The following is a 24108-nucleotide window of genomic DNA, read 5'->3' on the forward strand; positions in this document are numbered from 1 at the left end:
GTGGTGACATGCACGCTCTTCCCTTCCACCCGAGGACCATACAAAAGCCAGCAATGCCAAGAGCTAAACAGGCAAAGACAGAAACATCAGCAGTCTGTCTTTCCAGCAGTGATTCAGTACGAGCTGAACTAGACAAAGAGAGGAGGAAAACACAACCAGCGAAGAAGTGGCTAGATGAAAACCCCACTGCTTTCCATGACTGGGGACGACAAGACCAAAGGCTTCCAAGCACCAAGCAGTTACCCTCTGGATGGTGTCGGCACTGGAGAGCAGCCTGCAGGGCCAGGAAGCTGCCCCCCACCTCCAGTCCCCCCACCTCCTACCCCAACCCTGCACCCTCGTCTTAGCCCAGTGACCTCAGGGAGATCACCTAGGTGGTTTGAGGCTCCATTTCCTCCAGTATAAGATGCAATTCAGTTTTTCATAAGACTCCTCTGAACATGTAAACACTACCTGCCACACTCTCTCGGCCAGTTGTTACGCTTAAGTTCCAATAAGCATGTGACCATGTTTTGAAAACAGAAAAGTGCTCCATAAAAGTCAGATCTTATTAGCAAATTCTGTTTGCATTAGTGACTTCTTGAGAGCGCCGGGTTCTGATGTCACTCGTGTCCCAGTGCTCTGACTTCTACCATCCGCTTTCCTGCCGTGACTTAAGGGTAGTTAGTGACTAGGAACCTGTTCCTTTAAGCCACCCTGAGTTCTCAGGAGCTACTTCCTCTCCATTCACACACTGATCCACCACCGCTGTGGTCCTCCCACACACACCGATCAGGTGGAACTTCACATTCCACGAGTGCTAGTGAGTACCACCATGTTTTCACCTTTGTGGCATCCGTCTGTCTGGAAGGCCCTTTCCCAGAAAAACACGTGGTCAAAGTCTACCCATCATCCTCCAAGCCGAGCTCCAAAGGTTCTTTCCTCCCAACTGTCCCACAGAATTAGTCCCTCCTTCCTACTTACTCCCTCAACAAATAATTACAGCGTGCTTAGCGTGTGCCGGACAGTATTCTAGATTGTACTAAATTGAACAACAAATAACAAAATAATGACCCTGCCTCCTTGAAGCTTTCTCTTTGTAGATGGTGCTGTGGGCAGGAGGGTGGGAAATGCAATGGGGAAATCTTAGAATATGACAAGGAGGATCACAGGCCATTGATAGGAGGGAAGTTGCAATTTTAGACAAGGTCACAGAGTCCCTCACTGAGATGGTAACCTTTGAGCAAAGACATAAAAGAGACGGGGAGGAGAGCGATCCCAGCACGCAGAGGGAAGAAGCCCTGTGACTCTGCAACATAACGTTCTTCACCGAAGCTTCCGAAGATACTGGCTTCTGAGGGGCCAGCACGGAGCATGCGTGCTGGGGTGTGCAGCCGAGATGGAAGCTCCAAGGGGCAGTGTCTGCTTGCGAGGACGTTTGCAAATGAGTGAGGATGTCATATGCAGATCAGTAACGTGCTGCACACTTGAGAAGCTAGCAAAACTGGAAGCCCCTGGAGGGCGGGGGTGCAGGCCTCACAGGGCTGATCACTCTGGCTGCCTCGTGGGAAAGAGCTGCAGATGTTACGAGTGAAGCAGCCCGCCTCAGGGACTGGAGCACAGGGCGGGGTCAAGTGGTTCCCTTCAGGTGACAGCTGGCGCTCAGATTCCACGGTATTTTAGTGTCTGTTGACACTAAATAGCTTCCCCTTTAAAAGGGTGCTCTTTTGGGGCAGGACTGTGTTCCCTCACCTAACACCCCACTTTGAGCCTAGCAGGGTGCCTGGTCCCCAGCAGAGTTCCGCCAGTGTTTGGAGACTGTGCTTGCTTACCTCTGACACCCTCGCACACGCACGCTGTTTGTTTTCAGAATTGGAACCACACAAGGAAGTACAAGCAAACACACTGAGCCGCCCATGTGTTCAGAGAGGAGCTGCCACAAATGACCAATTCTCTTACTAGGGGAAAGCTCTGCAACTCCTTCCCCAGGTCCTTTATAAATTTATCAAGAAAATGTAAAACATCCAATGAAATTTGCTTTAAAAAAATTTGCTAAAACTGAATTTCCTCAGTTGAAACCGGTCTGGTTCCCCGCCATTGGCCAGATTTGTCTTTTCTCAGTTGATTTCTATGGTTTCTGTCTGCCCTGAAACTCTCATTTCCCCAGGCTTCCAGGAGTCGGGGTGCTCTTTACCAAACCTTGAGCAGTCAGCATCAACCCCAACAATGAGGCTAACTTTATGTGTCTTTTGCAAATGACCTGCCTTGATTTTAGATTAAATACCTCACCCTTAAAAAAAAAAATCACATGGGAGCTCTACCATAAACAGTAGAAAAGGTCGAAAAGTAGAAAAATGTAAGAATCATTACAGTAAAAATCAGCTGACTCTTCTTTGGTCATTATACATATTACATGATACATGTACATATGCATATTACATAAGTGAACAGAAAAAATGCATGATCCAAAATAAAGTGCTCTGGGGTTCTATTCTCATACTTGTGGAGCACTAGATAGTCAAGACTGGTCCTAAGCCAATGCATTAAGAGTCAACTAAGGCCAGACGATGGTGGCGCACGCCTTTAATCCCAGCACTCGGGAGGCAGGGCCAGGTGGATCTCTGTGAGTTCAAGGCCAGCCTGGGCTACAGAGTGAGTTCCAGGAAAGGCGCAAAGCTACACAGAGAAACCCTGTCTCGAAAAAAAAAAAAGAGTCAACTAAGAAGATCTATGAAATGAGGATTTTGAGACCCTGAAAGGTTACAGACGGTGTCCAATCTCGTCATTTTACTGAGATGATGAAATACGCTAACCAGTCACCTCAACTCCATACGGCTTCCTTCCTACTGCTGACAGCAGAACCAAGGACCCAGATGTCTGGACACCTGGCCCAGGGCTTCTTTCTCTGCTAACCAAGGAGCCTGCCCAGGGGCCTCCCGAATGGCTCCGCAAGACGTTCTGAGAAGTTGGCTGCCTTCCCTGACACCCCCGGCACCTTTTCATTGCTTGAATCAGAAATCAGCAAGGGGCCCCTATTTGGAGGTGATCGTGCTGGGTAGAGGACCCTTTGCTACCCCCTTTCTTGTCAGTCAGTTCTTCCAGGAAATATCCCCCCAGACTCCCCTCAGAGGTGTATCTCCTTAATTAATTCCAGAATCAACCAAATTAATGACAAAGATTACCCCTCACAGTGATTAATACAAACTGTGTATCCCAGTTTTTGGATAGTTCAGAGGAACATGGATCTCCGTGATTGCATCTGCTAAGGATGGAGGGTTGGAGGCTTGAGAAACACACTGGCATTTAGGGGACCTGAGGTCTGAGGGGAAGCGGGGCTGATTTTGCTGCCTGCCTTCACCCTTGCTAATGACTGAATTAGCCTTGTTACTGCTGCTGCCATTGTTGACTGGCGATGCACCTTAGCTTCTTCGGCCTGTTAGTCTGGACCACAGACCCATGATACTCCATGCGCCCAGCATCCTCCAGGACTTCAGTGCCACACTGGGACTGTGGAGGTATCCAGCCTCGTGCACTTGATCAGCTACTGGATCCTCAGCCTCTTCAGCATGAAGACAGCCATTGCTAAACTACCCAGAAGCATCATGTAAGGCAGTCTAACGAGTTACCCTTGTGATACACAACCATCCTGTTGGTTCTGCTCCCCCAGAGAACTCTGAGCACACAACCACACAATCCCCTCCCTGATGGTGACGTTTCTGAAGTCTGGACTCTTCAACCAACCAGAGAATTTAAACACATTCCCCCAAAAGAGAAAGAGCAGACAGTTGAGAAGAAACACAGCTAAAATTATGCTGATGTCCCTGAGATCAAATCAAAAGTACAGGAGGCCTTTAGAAAAGTAAGTTCAGACAAGTAAGGTAAAGAGGTTGAGGAAGACCAAAGTGCACTTTCTGTCTGTAATACTGGGGGGGTTCCCCACAAATGTAAATTATCCATTAGTATCTACTATTATGTCTGTGGGTTCCCCTCTATTTTCACATTGAGTACTGTGAAGCAAGGTTTCATGGAGACTGTACTGGTCCAGCTACAGGCAGCTGCTGTCCCTGTGCATCACGAGGAAAGAATCCCACCGGTAGGCACGTCACACTGTGCCACTGTGAGTTTAGAAGAGGACCCGCCGGATGCCGCCAAGTGCAGGACATGCAATTCCTGACTTTCCCTTCTTGGAACCCGAGAAGCCCCGGCAGCAAGACACCTCCATCTTCTTGTCCATCAACCAGCATGAAATCAGCCTAGGAAATCGCAGAGCAGCACAAGGTCCTGGCAAGGCTTCCTGCGGCTTTCACAGCTTTCTTAACCAAGGCATCCTGGGGAAGCCTCTAAATGGCCAATGCAAATAACTCTAGTAAACACATTATTTTTAACCTCTAAAGAAAAAAAAAGGAGTTGTTTGCATTGTTATTCCTCCAACAATCTCTGTCTAGACTGTCAGGTTTGCACTGTTTCTTGCCAGTTTTACACAACAGTATGGGGGTACACATGAGTGTGCATGTGCATGTGTGTGTGCGAGTACACATGAGTGTGCATGTGCATGTGTGTGTGCGAGCATGTTAAAGAATTCATTATTTTGTCTGTGGGCTCCCATCCATTTTCACATTGAGTGCTATGAAAAATCAGAAAGTCAGAGAATTAAGAATAAAAATAATGCAATTACCAAGTGAAAAATGCATCGAATACATTTCTGTTTCTACATTGTGAATATTTCTTCTTTGAGTAGCACAAAACAAACTCCCACCACCCAGCACAGTTATTTATAATTTAGTTCTTGAGCAGCAATCGGGTAAGCTGATATCCAGACTCTTCTGCTCTCTCCGAAGAGAATGCCTCTGCACCTCACCTTCTCCAAGTTGGAAAGTTTTCATTAGATGCATTTAATTGGGCTGACATTCAACTCAGGACATCCTCATTTAGAAAGATGGGGAGCAGATGGACAAACAATATATACAAAATGCCTATTAATTTCCAGACTTTTGAGTTAGGGTGAAACCTGTGAGCCTCGTTTCTCAAGCTACCTACATACCATTCCTACCAGTGATACACACACGGATCCGCCAGCCTCTTAGGGCTATTAGAGGTTGATTTGGGTCAATAGTGAAGGTCTCTTAACCCCTCCACAGGTATGTTCACCTGTTACCAAATAGCTCATTTCCCTATAAAGATCATCCAAGTCCCTCCCTACTTAATACACATCTGAGGTAAATATCTAGACCTGCCTTTCAAGGTTGCCTGTCTCTGTTACCATTATCAACTGGACCTGTAATACTTGCTGCAAATCAAACAGCCAGTTTCTACATGAAACATTATACAAAAGCGATGTGTAAAGTCGAAGGATCTGTACTACAAAAGCTATTGGCAAAACCAATGCTAAATGCTGATAGTTGGGAGTTTTTATTTGGTGTTTGTTTGTTTGTCTGAGACAGGCTCTAGGATATTCCAGGCTGACCTCAGATTCACTGTGGTTAGATTTACTTGTCCACTAGACACAACCTAGAATTGCCTGTGAAGGGAGTCTCAATGCATCGCCTGTGAAGAGACTCTCAGAGTTTGTCTACACAAATTGGTCTGTGGGCATGTCCATGGGGCTTGTTTTAATCAAGTTAATTGATACGGGAGAACCAACTCACTATGAGCAACACCATTCCCTAGGCAAGAGGTCAGAACTGTATGTGAGCCACGCTGAAAGCAAGTAAGCATGAGTGTCTTAATTCATTCTCTCTGATCTTGACTGTGAATGTGACTGACAGCCGCTTCAAGCTCCTGCACTGTGACATCCCTGCAGTGATGGACTGTGACCTGGGATCATGAGCTGGTTTTGGTCAGGTATTATCACAGAAGTGAAAGTAGAACACTTGAGGTGTAGCCAAGAATGTCCTCCTCCTGCCTCCACTGTTCAGGCACTGGGATTACAGATGTTTGTCACTCCAGTTTTTGGTGCTGAGGATGTAACCGGGACTCATGCAGGCTAAGATCTGGGGGCACTCTACAAACAGCAGACCCCTAGAGTGATTTAACCCAACAAAGATATTAGGGAATGGTCTCAGAATTCATGCCCCAAAGTTGAGCCCTACAGTTAGTTTGTAGAGCACAGCAGAGCAAGGACTGCACAGGTATTCAAGTCACAGGCTGCCACCAACACTGGGAGCCCTCGAACACTGTGGCGTGGTAACAGGGAGCAGTTGTTTCAATGGTATAGGCAGCTTTGGAAATTGTACCAGATGTTGGGAAATCTTCCACATACAGGCCTGTGCCTCTGCAAACAACCAAACTAAATTCATCTCTTTTGTGAAGAAGGCTAATTCGCAGGTTGTTGTATGTGTTGGACAGATGAACTTGAAGGGGAGAAAATGTCTAGAGTCTGCATTCTTCCCATTTGAAAACTATACTACCTACTGATCCAAAGGTAGGCGGCACCACTGATCACCTCACGGCCACTAGCTTAAGACACCTCACCACTAGATGACAGATGGTAGAAGTTAGCTGCTCTGGTGGTGGTGAACCACAATCAGGTAGCAGGACGACAGAGCAAGAGCCCTTTTCACATGGAGGATTGTACCGCGCACAGCAGGGCCACAATGGGTCTGGTAGGTTTTTGCAAGCACCATCAGAGCGAGTTCTCAATAGTCTTTACATGCTTCTTCTCGGGACACTTTCCCCAAGAGGCTAAAAACCTGGCTGCAGGCTGTCTGGATTTTCACTCTAAGGATCCACTAGTAAAAGGTCTTTCTCTCTCTGATTGGCCTGCTGGCGGTCATCTCTTCTCCCTAGGCCTATCACTGAAGCCAGAGGGCGGGATCTAGTGGGCTCAATGTGGGTCACAGAAGAAAGGCCAGGGAAGAGGTGCCAAGAAGACAAAAGCCACCCAGCCACTCCATGCCGGTTAATAAGTTTCTTCTGCAGCATCCAGAGCTGCTCTCCACCAGTTTTATGATGTGAACACAAAACACATCTGCAGTTGGGCTGGCTTTGTCTGCCAAAGTCTAAACTATCCCTTTGTGGCCTGAAAGCCTCAGGATATTCCCCCACACCAAGCTGGCCTGAAAGGAGGGACCCTTGGAGGTTTCCGGCCTTGGAGTTTTCTGTGATAGAGCCCCCACCAGTTCCCAGGACAAAGCTCGGGGATTGCAGGTGCCAAGGGCACCCGACAGCTGTCAGCCAGGCCAAGAGGAAAACTAAAATCTGCCCAGGTGGGAGAGACAACCAGATTCCTGTCACCAGTTCAGCTGAGAGGCAACCTGGAAGAAGAGCCCACACCTGAGACTGCAGAGGATCCTGGGCCACACCCGTAAGTACCCACAGCACTGCCTGTGAAGTATGATGTAAATTCCCTTGGTGGAAAGAGGTAATGATGATGAACACATCACGCCTTGTCTTTGGAAGGAATTCCAATCCAGTTAGTAAGCCAGCTTCAACATTCTCAGATAAAGGGCCTGGGCACATCGTTCAATAGCCGAGGAACCAGACAGCTCCTCCATCAAAATGCCCAACTCAGCATAAACGGCCACCTCTCCGTCTCTCCCACACAATGGCTCAGAGGCCCCACAAACCTTCCTGCTGCCTTTCACTGCTCACACCACACACCTCACTCACTCACAGGCTCTGTTGGTTCTGTCTTCCACACGCAGCTGTATCCCGGCAGTCTTTCCGTTTCTGCCAAACCACCTCACTGAACATCACCGCCACTCCTCGCTGGGGCCACAGAAGCACTTTTGTTCTGGTTGTGAGTCTCAACTAGCAGGCAGACTAAAGCTTTCAAGGATATGTCACATCCCAGCATTCTACCCTCAAGGTCTCCATGGCTTCTTGCGTTCCTCAGGGTACACTCCCAGACCTTGAAGCCCTATATGACCTGCATATCTGTGAGATCATTTCCAACCACTCACTCAGACGAAGGATGTAAGCTCTGCCACGAGACCTTTGACCTCTCTCTCCCAAATACCCATGTGGCTAATGCCCTCTGTCTTCAGGTAACCCGTCAATCGGCAGTGAGGAAGGCAGATCTTTGCTCCATCTGTGGCTGTGGCCCTATCTCTTGGAACAGCACAAAGCACAAGGCAGGCCCTCAATTAATACTCCTCAGAGCGGCAATGCAGAGGAAGAACGGGCCTTAAGATCAGAGAGGTGGGACCTGTCAATAACAGAAATTAAAACCATTTTCAAAATTAGAATCTCAAACATAGAACAAACTTTCCTTCCCAGAGAAGCGAAGGCAGCTGCCCCACCCCCACCCCAGGAGGTCCCAGGACTGACTCAGAATTGCCTCCTGGAAACTCCAAATGTCTTTATGTCTTCAGTTGTCATTTCTATGAATTCTGCCTCCTAGACAGCACTCTGTCTCCTTACTTAATAATACTGGGTGTTTCCCACAAACTACCAAAGAAAACTTGTTCTCAAGTTGCCACATGTGTCTGTGGACACCCACCTGCTTGGAGAAACAAGAACACAGGAAATGTGGGACATGGTGGTATAGACGCTTGTGATACCAGTGATTAGAGGCAAGAGCAGATAGAGATCCAGGCCAGCCTGCTGCACAAAACCCATCTCAAAAACAAGACAATAGCAACAAAGAACATAGGAAAACCCCCCTCAGAGTGTTGTGGGCTCAGTGAAGGTGGTGGATTCATTACCACTGCTGTTCTCAGCCAGAAAGCAGACAGTCGCCAATCCTGTGAGCACAGAGAAGCTTCCAGCCCTGCCCAACAGAACTGCAGAACAATCTGTGAATTCAAATTTTGTTTTATCATTTTGGAAATCCAGTTCTAATGGCAAGACCCAAAGACAGCCAATGCTGTGCCCAAGACCCCACAGCTGACTAACCAAGGCAAGACAGGAGCTCTGGGTCCCCACCAAACTCGTCATATTACAGTATCATGGTGCCTTTACGTTACTTTTAAGTGAGTGAGTGAGTTCTAGAACAAGCCCTGGCACACGGCAGACTCCCAATAAAGATCAACTGAATGAATGAATGGAGCCCTGAAGATATGCCTGCTACCATGGTAAACATCTGATGTTTGTCAGCAAATTTTCATGGGCAACCAAGTTTCCAAAACCTTAATAGCTCACACATTCACTCTTACTAAGTGACAAAGCCAAGTTCAAAAACAAAATCTCAGGAGCACTGTGACAAAAATACATTTTTTCAAGTAATGAAAAATTACCAAAAGATAAAAAAAAATACAAAATTTACCAAAAGACCAAAGCTCATCAAACACACAATATTTTTTTTTTTTACATTTCATTTGGCAGGATTTTAGAATGTGTACGTGACAAACAAAAACATTAACAGGTTGAGATCCTTCTTGTGTTTCTAATACACAGATCTGTGTCCCACAAGCTACTTAGATTGTCAGTGTCTTGCACTCATATTAATCAATCAGCTTCAAGCACCTGTGGATTTGTGGAGGCTGCAGGTGGATATATGTGCATGTCTGCTCACACACCCATGCACGCAGGTGTGGAAGGCAGATCATGGCAAGGGGCATCTTCCTCCCTCACTGTCCACCTCCTTTTCAAGGCAGGATGTCTCTTACCAAATCTGGGGCTCAGTGCTTTGGCATTCTAGAGATCCTTCTGTATCTGCCCCCCCACGCCAGCACTAGGGCCATACGCACACACCACACAAGCACGCACCACACAAGCATGCACCACTGAGCTGCCCACTGAACCACCTCCCCAGTCCCCTCCTGTGGACTCTTATTTTAATAGCCCTTTTGAAGACTTGGGGTCTCCACTGCATCCGAGGCTGAGGCCCCTTCTTCCAAATTCGTAGTCATTTTCTTTGCTAAGCAGGTGACAATCACAAGACTCACTGAAACTGTGTACAGGGCTAGTATAATGACACAGCAGGAAACTGAACCACTGAGTCTCGAGTTTTGATCCTGGGGACCTACACAGTAGAAGGGAAAATCAACTCTGAAAAGTTGTCCTCTGACTTCTACAGACATGCCAAGGAACACTTATACCCTACCACACACGCACAACATATGCACCATAAATAAATTCTTGTTACTGGGCTCACACCTTTAATCACAGCATTTGGAGTTCGAGGTCAGCCTGACCTACAGAGTGAGTCCCCAGCCAGCCAGGGTGCTACACAGAGAAACCCTGTCTGGAAAAACAAACAAACAAACAAATAAATTGTAATTAAAAAATTAAACAGTGTGCAAACTAGGAATAAATACCTCATGTCACAGGCTAAACTGTTCAAAAGATGTTAAGATGCTAAGCAACCCCGTGCACACGAATGTGACCTGTAAACAGAGCTTTTCACATGATCAAGTTAAGGTAAAGTCATTAGGGTGACTCTCAGATCCAAGATGACTGAGGTCCCTAATGTGTGCTCGGGGAGACACCACTTAAAGGCTGTACATACGCTCACACAAGCCACAGAGCTCCTGGAAACTACAAGAGAATCCTGAGGCAGCTTTCCGATGGCCTTCCGAATGCACACAGCCCCACTGACTCCCTGACCATGAGTGTCCGACTTCCAGAAGTGGAAGACGATCGGTTCCTTTTGCTGTTTAAAACACTAGTCTGAGACAGTGAGATGGCTCAGCGGGTAAAGGCGTCTGCTGCCAAGCTGGCGGTCTGAGTTTGATCCCCAGACCCACAGGGTGGAAGGAGAGAAAGAAGGACTAAAAGTTGTCCTGACCTCTACACCCATGCCATGGCATATATGTGTTCATGACTATACAAACAAACAAACATACACAAACAAATATATTTTCTTTTTAAGTTTAAAGTTAAGCCACCAGTTTATGAAACTGTTATGGCAGCCCCAGAAAACTGACACACTCAGGGTGTTTCTTTGGGTGCTGGAGAGATGGCTCAGCAGTTAATAAATAGCACTTGCTGCTCTTCCAGAGGTCCCGAGCTCAGTTTCCAACATCTACATGGCAGCTCACAACCGTCTGTAACTTCAGCTCAAGATATAATGTGCTAGCACCAGGCACACATATGGTGTACATACATACATGCAAATAAAACTCACACAAGTAAAACGGATGTTGCTATGGGTTTTTCACATCTGAATTCTAATCTGTAACCTCAGTGTCTCAGTTTTACTTTCTGTTGTGATAAAATCCCCTGAGAAGAGCAACTCATGGAAGAAAATGTTGATCTGCCTCAATTCCAGGTGACAGTCCATCACTGTGGGAAGGTCAAGGTGGCAGGAACAGCTGTCACACAACACCCACAGTCAAGGCCCTGTGCATGCTTGCTGGTGCTCAGCTCCTCCTCTGTCCTTCAGCTCAGGGTCCAGCCCATGCAACGGTGCCACCCACAGTCAGGTGGGGTCCTCACCCTCATTAACCCAAGCAAGAAAATCCTTCCGGGGCATGGCCATAGACGAACCTAATCTAGACATTTCCTCTGAGACCCCTTTCCAAGTGATCTTAGGTTGTGTCAAGTTGACAACTAAAACTACCCCTCCTGCTCGGTAGTGTCATCTCTGCTAAGGCGGTCATCTGTCCACAACCACCCCAGTGAGGCCAGAGAGTCAGTGATAGAAACAGATTAACAGTTGTTTTTTTAAGTCTAATTCCAAGTATCACTGAAGTGAAAGATTTAGAAAAAGTCATTCCCCTGTGAAGCCTCTTGTTACCTAGTAAGCGTCAACCAGCAACAATAGAAAGTAAACTCAGCCTGCGTGTGCTGTAGCAAACCCATACCTGAGGGACAGTTTAAAACACTGTGTGAATCCACTCACCAAAAGGCCAGTCCAGAAACCAAGCTGTCCCGGTTAGTCCACAGATAGACCGCTAGCTCCTTTACCCTCTCACGCACCTCGATGGTACAAAAACATATAAAATCTGTCCCCTCAAGCAATCAGAAATAAATTTACCATGGCTACCATGTCGTTATCAGAAACATTGTCTGCTAAGGCTGATAAATCGGTCAATTACCTGCTCCCTTGACTTTTATTTCCTCTTGTATAAATGTTTTCATCCTAATATTACCAATACCTGTTATAAGATGAACAATAAATCACAAAATGACTGAAATCACAAGGAAATCCCTAATAGATCAAAAAGGAACTTAACCAGGAAAAAAGACCCTAATAACACAATCACGCACGCCATAGCCTCAGAAATAGCATCCCATACATAGATGGCTAAGCACTGAAATCTTAGCTTAGGCATAAAATGATCGAGCTATTTGTGGGATGTGTCCCAACAGCAGGGACCTGACACACTTCACCAGGGACCACACCCCAAGTCCTTCAGTCTGGTAAGGGAAACAGCACACTATACACCTTTATTTCCAAAAAATATATATGCACCCAAAGGGGAAAGAGTCGTGGGAGATAAGCATGAGAGAGAGAGAGAGAGAAGATGAGACTGCTCTGTACTTTGCATTTAAAAATATGACAGACATAAGACACAGACAAAAGATTCAGAGGAGACAGCCTACCACACACACCAGCCCAAAAGATATGTGTACCATTGATTATGGGAAAATATCTTCACTGGTTGGGCACAAAAATCCATGACACCAGACAGCAGATCCCAAGGACACCTAATGCAAACTTAACTCGAGGCTATGAGGTAGGCCAACAATTTTAACCTTTACCCCAGCCAGGCTCACAGCCAGGGCTGCTATCAAGCAATCAAATGTGTTCTTAACTCGTGCTCTGCTTTTATTTTCCCCACTCACCTCCTGGCACACACATACGGAGTCAAGGATGAAAGGCCAAAAGCCCATGAAAATCAACAAAAACTACAACCAGCCAACAAGCTAAGGTGATTCCAAGGGCCAGCGTGTCCTGCAGCTGTGCAAAAACTTCTAGGTCCAACTGCTTTATCTACTCTGTCCTCTTAAGAATTCTGGGGATGCTGAGTATAGTGGTCCACATCTTGAAGCAGATGGATCTCTGTGAGTTCAAGTCCATCCTAGTCTATATAGTAAGCTCCAGGACAGCTAGGGCTACATAATGAGATCTTGTTTCAAAAAATACAAAAATAAAAAATTTTAAAAAATTAAGAAGATTCCTGGGTGTGACCCCTGTCTTCTCTGGTCTCCCTCAGAGCTGCCATTTAGGGTTTTCACTGAGACAGCTCTGCTGTATCTGCCACCTGAGGGAAAGCTGGCACTGTTCTCAAGTTCACTGGCACTGGCAATGGTGCTCCGGGGGGACGTAAGCCCAATACTCCTGGAAATGTACCCAGGGGAACCCAAGATCGGGGGTGAGCTCTACTGAGGCTGTAGATAAGCTTCAACCACAGCACAGATGTTACAGAAACAACTGGAACATTCCTCTGGTGTGTGTATGCACAGCCACATGGTGACCATTGACATTATGCTCACATCAATTTCTTCTCTTCATCACCTTTGGAGAATCTATAAAATACCTTTGTATTGTATGTGGATAAGCACGCCTCATCTTTTTTTGTCTCGCAGAGCTTAGAACTGTCTGCAGTCTTCCAGCTGCACTGGCCAGGTACTGTGCCTGATTCTGGTTGGCCAGCTTATCCTCTATGAATAACTGATACTTGAAAAGGAGGCTGGAAATGCATTGGGCAATGGGAAGATGCTCTGTGGGGAGATATGAACTGAAAAGGTCTTCTGACATGAATATATCCACCTGATCAAGCTTGGTTTTCAATATGTATGTTGTAGTTACTGAGAGTTACTGTTTGTTTTCTGTTTTGAGTTTTATGCATTAAGATTGACATAAGCCTACTAGAGGCTTTCAGGAGTAGACACCCTCTTACATTCCATTTGTTGTTGTTGTTAGTGATGGTTATATAAAAAAAATTTAAAAAAGAAAAACAACTTCCCCCCTGAGACGGTCCCACACAGCCCAAGCTGGCATCAATATGTAGCCAAGGATGACCTTGAACTTCGGGTCCTCCTGCCTCCCCCTCCTGAGTGCTGGGTTTAAAAGCATGCTGTTTTATGTTCTGGGACATGCATCCAAGCATTCTACCAACTAAGCTACATTCCCAACCCTAAATAAACTTTTAAAACTACAAACACCAGGCCAGAGATGGCTCAGAGGGTGAAGGTGGCCTGAGTCCCTCTCCATCCACAGTGGTTCTATAGTTAAGAACAAGAAAATGCCACAGCAGAATGAATAACATCCAACTCTTGTTGGATTTTTTTTCACTCTTTTGGGGGCTGCCACCAGCTCCCAAATAAATCACACATGGAGACTTATACTTAATTATAAATGCCCGGCCTTAGCTTGGCTTGTTTCTAGCCAGCTTTCTGCTGTGGGATGTTCTGTATGGCAAATGTGTTGCTAATTAGTCAATAAATAAAACACTGATTGGCCATTGGCTAGGCAGGAAGTGTAGGCGGGACAAGGAGGAGAATAAAGCTGGGAAGTGGAAGGCTGAGTCAGAGAGACACTGCCAGCCGCCACGATGAGGAACAGCATGTGAAGATGCTGGTAAGCCACGAGCCACGTGGCAAGGTATAGATTAATGGAAATGGATTAATTTAAGCTGTAAGAACAGTAAGAACAGTTAGCAAGAAGCCTGCCACGGCCATACAGTTTGTAACCAATATAAGTCTCTGTGTTTACTTGGTCGGGTTTGAACGGCTGTGGGACTGGCAGGTGAGAGAGATTTGTCCTGACTGTGGGCCAGGCAGGAAAACTCTAGCTACAGCTTTCCTTAACTTTAAATTATCCCATCTATCTTTTGCCTCTGGGCTTTTCCTTTTCTCTTCTTGTATACTTTTCTTTCTTACTCTGTGGCTGGCTGTGCAGCTGGGTGGCTGGCCCCTGATGTCCTCCTCCTTCTCTGGCTACTTTCTTTTCTCCTTCCAGATTTCTCCTACATATTCTCTCTGCCTGTCAGCCCCACCTATCCTTTCTCCTGCCATGCTATTGGCTGTTCAGCGCTTTATTAGACCATCAGGTGTTTCAGACAGGCGCAGTAACACAGCTTCACACTGTTAAACAAATGCAACATAAACAAAAGTAACACACCTTAAAATAATATTCCCCAACATTCAACAGACAACTGCAGATTCCCAATAAATAAATAAACAATAAATAGAATAAAATATACAACTTCAAGAGATGATCAAGTTAGTAAAAAGTAAGACTACAAGACGCTTTACATAGCTTTAAAAGAGTGACTGAGAAGAACCCGCACGAGTTCTGGACCCAGAGACTCTGAGTCGAATATCAGCTTGCTGTGCCTCTGACCCACGTGATCCAGCACGCTGCTCCTCTATCTGTAGAACAGCTAACGAATACCTGAAGTTTGTTGATCATTGCGAAGGTGGACCAGAGAGACTAAGTGAAGCACCCGGCACCAGCCTCGTCCTTGTATGGTTTCCCTCTTCCTTCCGGCCCGGGCGTCTGGCCCGAGTGTACACTGTGTTAGACAGTGGTGCTCTGAGCAGTGGACACTGCTCCCGCACTGTATCACAGTCATCTCAACCAAAGCAGACAGGAAACTGCTGGTTGTTAGCAACCCTAGAATCCAGATGCCACATGTGCCCAGTCATCAGAAAACTCTTACAACTCCGGCAGTTTGGGGACAGAAAGGCAGAAACAGCCAATAGTGGGAGGGGGGGTCTACACGTCAGGTCGTGCTGGAGGCTTCCAACCACAGCGGTGGGGGCCATGGCCTCTGCTCTTCTGGCCCAGTTTCCTCCGGAAGCCTACAACTTTCTCCAAGCATCTCTAGGCTACATTCGTGAGCACATACATGGCATTATTCATCACCCCCTTCCCAGCCCAGGTGTACAGTAAGTTCTTCAAAAACCATTACAAAACACCGCCTGTGTTTGTTTGTGACTCTTTACTCCCCCGCTTTCTCGCCCCCTCCCTCCCTCCCTCTTCCTTCCTCTCTCTTCTCGCTCCCTCCCATCCTTGCCCTTCCTTTCTTTTTTCTTTTTCAATAATTCCAAGTATTATTTTCTATCTCTTTGACTTTGTAACTGGTTTTTAACCCCTCCCTTCATTAATTTATTTATCACCCACCTGCTATAGACCAGGAACTATTACACACAAAAATATGTATAAAAATGAACACTCAATCCATGTTCATTTATAAAAAGTCCAGTCACACCAGGGCAGCGGTGGCACACACCTTTAATCCCAGCACTCAGGAGGCAGATCCAGGCAGATCTCTGTGAGTTCAAGGCCAGCCTGGTCTACAAAGTGAGAGATCCAGGACAGGCACCAAAACTACACAGAGAAACTCTGTCTCGGAAAAAAACAAACAAAAAAAGTCCAGTCACTAAAGACAATAACAAGCAATCAACAATAAGTGAACCAAGGAAAAAGTTTCCTAATTCTGCTCAGTAGCCGTAACTATGGAGGAGAAAAACAAGAAGGGCCTCTCTGATATCTGGAGGCAAAGAAGGACATTATCAGGCCAAGCAGTCACCCAGGCACTCTATAAACGGGGAAAAGAATATGACTATGAGAAGGTGGCATGCAGTATGGATGCAGAAACAATCACTCAGTATACGTGAAACAGGTACATAAGAAGGCAGAGCTGCTGGGCTCAGACAACGTATCTTCAGGGTCTAGAAGTTCAAACTTCATTCTCATGCAGATGCCTGAAAGAGCTCAGCACCTCCCTGAGATGGCAGCGGCGTGAAGGATGGACTGTAAACGCTGAGAGAGGAGAAGGAAAGATGGAGGGTAAATAAAAATACATGGGGGAGCAGCTATTTCAATTATCTGGGAAAAAATAAGAGTCTACACAACAGCAGTGCAGGAGGAGCGTGATGATGTCAAGAGGTGTCACGGAAGTGGGGTCAGTCAGACCAGTCAATAACCAGCGTGAAGAGATGGGGGGATGAGACAGGGCGGGGGGAGGTGCGTCTGAACTGTGAGGACAACAGCCCAGGAAGGAAGAGAAGAAAGCAAGCCAGATGTGTTCCATCTCTTCTATGAAGCCTCTGAGGCAAACGAGCTGGGCGGCCGGTGACTGACTTGGGGTTACTATTGCTGTGTCAACACAACCAAAAGCAACTTGGGGAGGAAAGGGTTTATTTGGCTTCCATATCTTGAGTCAGAGTCCACTGAGGGAAGTTGAGGCAGGAATCTGGAGGCAGGAATTGAAGCAGAAGCCGTGGAGGAGTGCTGTTTACTGAACTGTTTCTCATGGCTTGCTCAGTCTGCTTTTATATCACCTATCACCCAGGACCACCTTCCCAGAGTCAATACAACCCACATCTTCATTAATGAATCAAGAAAATGCACCGGGCAGTGGTAGCACACGCCTTTAATCCCAGCACTTGGGAGGCAGAGTCAGGCAGATCTCTGTGAGTTCTAGGCCAGCCTGGGCTACAGAGTGAGTTCCAGGAAAGGCGCAAAGCTACACAGAGAAACCCTGTCTCAAAAAACCAAAAAGAAAAAAGAAAAAAAAAAGAAAATGCTCCGCAGGTCAATCTACAGGGGGCATTTTCTCAAACAAGTTTCCGTCTTCTCAAATGACTCTAGCTTTCTTCAAGTCGACAAAGAACTAAGCTGGACAGGTGGTAATCAGTGGCATTCACCTCTAACGAGGAGCCTGGAAGTCACTGGATAGCATGGCACATCCTCACAGACCAACAATACTACATTTGTGTTTACAGAAGAAAGGTGTGTTCATTTAGCACATAACTTAGTGAGACCTTGTCAAAAAAATAAAACAAACAAACAAAAAAGCCCGAAAACCTGTGCTGGCTTCACTTAAGAACGCCTGGCAGAGGAGTAAAAATTATTCATTTTCCTGAAAATTGATCTTGGAATAAACATCTTTTGGATGTTACAGGTGATACAACATTGTGTGCAATCACGGGTCTTTCTGGCAGTGCTGCGGTACGTGGCTATGCTGAGGAGAAGAACACGCATGACTGTTGGCTTAGGAGCCCAACAAGCCCCTTTTTCACGGTGTATTACTTTAATTGAAAGGATAACTGACAAATTACAGTCAGTCAGATATGGGCCTTTGTCAGATTATTTCTTGGAAATGAATGAAGTCAAGCTAATACTTCAAGGAAAGGCTGACAGTGTTTTTAGTCTGTGATAAGGTTCATGCTTTCAAGCAACCATTAAAGTTTTGGAAAACTTGTTTACTGCACTATGAACTTGACAGATTCCCAATACCATACTTAAAGACTTTTTCAGATAATATTCTTGCAGATATAAATAATTTTTACATTTACAATGAGATATACCAACATTTCATAGATCTATATAACTCAGGGAGTCAATATTCCCCAAATGTCCAATACTGACATTATGTGCATGACAATCCAGTCAAAACATAAGACAGTTCAGTAGATTTGAATGTAGTAGACATGAAAAGTTCATGGCAATGTTTTGACTCAACACTCCAAATAACCTTCAAGATCTTGGTGTAGTTGAAAGAATACCCACAAGTCCCTGCAAAGGTGACAAGGCATCTGTACGATGGCAGATCTTCCTCACTAACCTGGTGTGACAGATTAAATACACCAAAAGATCTGAGAATCTAGTTGTCCTCTAGGAAGCCAGCTACTAGAGATTTGCAGAAACATACAAAACATCACTTACTTTACTCACTCTCTTTTAGAAAAACACCATGTTTTCATTAAAAAAATGCTGCTTATAATTAACATATGCTGGGTTAGATTATTTTTAGCAATAGAAATATGTAATTTCTCTGTTTTAATCTCTAATACATGACGATACACAAAAGGCCTTTGGGGCCTTCATTAACTTCCAAGGAGCATAGAAAGATCCTGAGAATATGAAAAAAATCTATTTTCAATAAAAGAAAAAGACAGAAGATAAATAGATGATAGAAAGATAGACAGACAGACAGATAGATAGATAGATAGGTAGATAGATAGATATAGATAGATCCTGACACCCAAAGCTTCAGAACCAGTGTCTCGGAGATGTTAGCACTCAGGCCACACGATATGCACCTACACGTCTACAGAAGCACTCTTCATAACAGCAAAAAGCAGAAACAAAGCCAACACCCCTTGCAGCATTTCTACAGTGTTGTGTTAGAGCCTTGAGAAGAAGGTGGCCCAGCTACATCCACCAACATGGATGCATCTTAGCAAGGAAGTCACAGAATAAGAACACTAAGGTATAGAAGGCCAGTGGTTCCAATGCCATCACATTTATAAATGTCCACGACAGGAAGAGCACACAGGAAACAATACCTGAAGCAGGTCAAATGGACTGCTGTGGGTGTAACAGGTAAGAACACACCCGGACGGTCTCCCTGTACTGACTCTCACAGCTTCCTGACCGCCTTTCTTCACTGTTTCACTACAGATGTGTACGTAGACAGGGCAGTGCGCTAGACCTTTGTTTCCCCACATGTGCAGTACACATGTTCAGGTGCGTGCACATGTGTATATGGAAGCCGTGCACATGGAAGCCAGAACTTAATGCCAAATGTCTCCTACTGCTCTTCACTTCCTTCACCGAGGCAGGGTCTCTCCCTGAAGCCGGAGCTCACTTATTTGGCTAGTTTAGCTAACCAGCTCGCCCAGATCGTCCCATCTTCACCTCCCAAGTGCTGGCATTGTAGGTAGGCCACCACACCAGCCCAGCTTGTATGTGGGTGCTGGGGATCTGAACTCTGGATCCTCACACTTGAATGCAAGCGCTTTATCCACCAAGCCATCCTCACAGCCCCCAAACTGGAACCTTCTGGACAGTTACCGTATCGGTGAAAAGGGGGTAAGAAGAGAAGCCCCACGAAGCCCTCGGGGCTCTCTTCCTGGACCCCACCAGTGGTGGTGTCCACAGCCATTCATCCTAACTGTTTTCCAACAGAGAGCTCTCAGCTGTAAAAGATGCCCTCCTTCACGGGCCCACGCCCTCCACCCCATTTTATCACAGGGAAGACCACGCTCCATGGCTGATTTCTGACTGCATGACCTCCTGTCTACTGGCCTTTACCCTGCCTGCTATCACCCCATCTGGACCCACAGGTTCTGCAGTATCCTTCTTTCAGTGGCTTCTTATTATTCTGGGTTCCTTTCAACCTCCCTTGGCTGCTGTCATGTCTTCTGCTTGGAATGCTCTCTCTCCTCAACATCCAAATCCAGCATGTCCTTTCAGATGCTTCTGATGGGACGTGCAGGAATCTTTTACCCATCCCTCTTAGACTGTGGCCCCACAAACACCTGCACAGCAAAGCCACAGAATATTGTCCCATCCTTGTTAGCATGTCTATTTGTATGTGTCTGATGGTTGCATCATCTCAGCATGGGGACACAGAACATGGGGTCGACAGAACGTGGGGACACAGCTCCTACTGGATCTCAAGACCCTGGCTCCACAGTGTCAGCCAACATACCTCCAACCTCCAAACAGCTAACAGTTCAGCTATTGAAAGTGGGGTCCCCGATGAGAGAACAGGTTCCAGTTTTACATTGATAATAGGAAAGTCAGCAGAGCAGCGCTTCCTTTATAGAATTCTTTTTCGTAACACAAGACTGTTTCAGAGTTCAATATTTCTTACCACTGTGCCCCAAACTAATAATAGAAGTCCTTAGAAATCCATTCCTGACAGGCAGGCTAAGTAAACTTCTCCATACACACAGGATTTATCTCAATGGTGGGCAGTTGCTTTGGGGGTGGGGGCAGGTTTTGGTTTTGTCTACATATTGATTAATTGACTTACTAATTTGAACTCATAATCCTCCTGCCTCAACCTCTCAAGCCCTGGATTACAGGCACATGTCATCACACCCATTGGAACAGAGGTTCTGTTGGTTGGTTGTTTTTTAGTATTCAATACACCTCTCTCCCTCCTTCCCTCCCTCCCTCTCTCCTTCCCTCCCTCCCTGTTTTTGTTTTTGTTTTTCGAGACAAGGTCACTCTGTGTAGCTCTGGTTGTCCTGGAACTCACTCCATTGACCAGGCTGGCCTCGAACTCAGAGATCCACCTGCCTCTGTGTCCCAAGTGCTGGGATTAAAGGCGTGCACCCAGCTTCAATAATACTTTTCATCTAATCAAATAAAAATTATCTTCCTTAGTAACTTCCGTTTGATGGTCCTGGGATGTTTTCTGCTTAGTGACTTCTTTGCTTATGAAAACAATTTTCAAGCTGAATTAGAGTAATTATCCCCCCATCTCTTTCTCTGTCGGCTTGGCCCTTAAGAGCAGGTATAGCCCACACTCCTTGCTAAACTCGATAAATCCCCAATCCCTGATGTAAACACTTCCACTCTGCTGGTGAACTGAAGGAAGGAACGTACAAGAACAGCATCAGTTACCATCTAAGCAGACAACTGAACACAGATGTCAACCCCAAGAATGTCGCTCCCTCTGTAGTCAACAGAGCCTCGTGCCTTTGGCTGCAGATACCTGACTAGATTTTGATCCATCCCCACACCTCTCTTCAGAAAAAGCACTCCCAACTGCCCCAATAACTAATTCCTCAGACGGTAACTTCAAGAGCCTACAACAACCATTTTGCCTCCCTTCAGGTGAAGAGTTTACCAATTCCCTTTTTACATCAGAGCATCCATTCTGGATTCACTATTGGAGATATGAGCCCACCCACTTACAGGAGTAATGTAGCCACCCTTGTTTTGAATGCAGCCCTTAAATCCCAAGAGGCAACCATGTGCAAATGCATCCATATTTCAAACATAGGCTGAATTTTAAATACTATTTCTTGATTACAGTGGGGATGGAAGTTGGAAGAAGAGGACTTAATGCATTTTAAACATTTGTATCTAGTGTTAATTAGTTATACTAAGCATGTGCTACTTTTTCATTAAAAGCTAACATAAGGGGCTAGAGGTATAGTTCAGCAGTTAAGAACACTTGTTGCTTTTGCAGAAGACCTAGGTTCAATATCCAGCACCCACGTGGTGGTTCATAACCAACTGTTTGTAATTCCAGTGACAGTGGATCTGAGACCTTCCTTTGACCTCTGTGGGTCACTCTGTGTACTCACATGGTGCACAGACATATATGAGGGCAAAACATTCATATGCATTAAATAAGTCTTTAAAACAAAGGCTTGAAAGGGCTGGGGTTCAGGGGCAGAACACATGCCTGGGGTGCAGGAGACCCTGGGCTCTGCCTTCAGCAGCAATCCCCAAAGCCAATGCAGTTATTAAAGAGAAGCCCACAGTTCTTCCTGCCCTACTCCAAATGACTGGCCATCCTCAGACAATCACTCCAGAGGTGGCTGAAGCAGCTCACGCGCACACACACACACACACACACACACACACACACACACACACACACGAGACCTTCTGTTTCAGAGTTGGATTGCTTTTCCTTTGTTTTATTTATTCACTCAACAGGTTCTCATCTTATCAAAGATTCCTCTGGTTCCAGCTTTATTGAGACCATGGGATTCCTTTTGAAACCACCTTTAAACTGGCCTGGTGGGACGCATGCATGCTCTAAGGAAGCCGAAGCAGGGAGATCCCAAGTTCAAGGCCAGGCTAGCATAGTGAGTTCAAGGTCAGTCCGCACTACAGAGCCAGTCAGTCTCTCAAAGCAGAAACAAACACCTCACAGAGGCACGCCGCTTCTATAAGGAAGCAATCTGACCAACCCCAAACACTACTATGGAACTGTCAAACTTCTCCCACAGGCATCAGAAGGCAGGTAACTACAATTTGATCTCTCTCTTCCTAAAGTCAGATTAAAACCCAGTAAGTTCTTAGCTGAAGTTCACTTCTTCCAGAGGGAGACTTTTCTGGAGCACAGTGTCTCCGGAACAGCGCTTCCTCTCACATACAGCTGCAGTTCCTGCTCTAAAGAGACCTGCTGGACAGAGGGGAGGGCCAAACAAGGGCAGAAGAGAAGCCTAACTGTAGCCCATCCCAGAGGCTGTACCTGCAGTGAGCATGAAGATCAGGCCCCTGACAGCACTGCACACAACTGTCTGGCTAAAGTCAAAAGCCCACATCTAGAATCTTCAAGGAAAGAAACACTACTGGTGACAGTTTTCATGAATTACGCAAATCCAAGCATTCTGTCAGCACCTGAGGACCACACAGGACATGGCCTCTGAGCCGCTGTGACACTTTCAAACATCGAGGAGACCCAGGGAGATCTCATGGCCCTCGGCTTCCCTGAACCCGTCAAAGGGCCCTGCCCTTGGCAGCGCGGATGCAGTTAGCCTTGAGCTGCTTTTCTCTCTCTGACTCAGTTTCTCCCTTTCTGCCAGTAACTGGGAGAGGCTGTTCTCCCCCTGCTCCACATGCAGAAGATACCAGAGATACAGCTTCCAGAACCAAAGCACAAGATAAACAAGACGTTAACATAGTGTTAGCCATTTTACAAGGTGGGATTACTTGAGCAACACAGAAGCAAATTAACTTTTCCAAGGCCACAGAGCCCAGGGGACGTCTTGGTGGGAAGAGAGAGTAAGAAAGAAGGCTGTGGTCTGGGGGCCACGCATGAGGGAGGACACAGAGTCCATTCTTCTGACCAGCGCAGGTTCTTTCCCAGGCCTTTGTTTACCAGCCTGGACAAGCTGGAGCCAGTTGCTCAAGCCCCGATTTTAAGATCTAACAAAGTATGGTCACTAACTTGCCTGGACTCAGTGTCTGATGTCTTGGTGGCTGAGATGACATCATCCCAGAGTGGGACAGTCCTGGCTAATTCAGGAATCCTCAGCTCTGGCTGTTCATTCAGATGTCTGGGGAATTTATTTTAAAAAGGTTGCCTCCAAGCCAAGCGAATTAAGTCAGGGGGTGTCTGTGTCTTCTAGACACCCAAGTCTAATGTGCAGCCACAGATTTGAGCTGCCCAACAGTGATCAGAAACTGAAGTGCAGCAAGATTATCCAAGCACAGTGTGAGAAATCCCAGAGCCCCTCGGCTGGAATGAGTACACATCTCAGGTGTATTAGTATCAACAGCATTTATTGAATACATACTACGTGTTGGACATGCATATAAAAATTCATTTGTAAGAGCTCATGCAGTTCCCTCTTAGAACCTGTTTCCAACCATCTTACAAGTGAGGAAAACAGGCAGAGCCACTACCACTATACGGTCACAGCTAAAATGTAGCACAGCCAGGCTCTGAACCCTACCTTGTGGTGCTTCTTGGACTCCACCCTGCAATATGGTTCACAGTACCTTTGACACAGTGCTAAATTAAAAGATCAGAAAATGCTTCAGAATGCAGAACAGTTCCTAATCCAATTGCCTTCAGGGATGGCAAG

General features: G+C 46.1%; 1 protein-coding gene across 13 annotated transcripts in view; it reads right to left on the bottom strand.

Moving 5' to 3' along the window:
• The window catches only part of Znf827 (zinc finger protein 827), a 179695-nt gene that overhangs the window by 145819 nt on the left and 9768 nt on the right, over positions 1-24108 (bottom strand). For 4 of the 13 annotated variants that reach the window (XM_052728189.1, XM_052728190.1, XM_052728186.1 and 1 more), the window contains exon 1: positions 454-15750. The exons of 2 other annotated variants lie outside the window; for them this stretch is intronic. In XM_052728189.1, the coding sequence (XP_052584149.1) occupies positions 454-535 (82 nt within the window). In that variant the 5' untranslated portion in view covers positions 536-15750. Of the gene's footprint in view, positions 1-453; positions 15751-24108 lie in introns of those variants that run through there. 7 more of the 13 variants (XM_052728182.1, XM_052728179.1, XM_052728191.1 and 4 more) reach the window with 4 other exon arrangements.

Source organism: Peromyscus californicus, unplaced genomic scaffold (genome assembly GCF_007827085.1).
Source record: "Peromyscus californicus insignis strain IS unplaced genomic scaffold, ASM782708v3 Scaffold_8__1_contigs__length_139910024, whole genome shotgun sequence".
In the NCBI taxonomy this organism is placed as follows: Eukaryota; Metazoa; Chordata; class Mammalia; order Rodentia; family Cricetidae; genus Peromyscus; species Peromyscus californicus.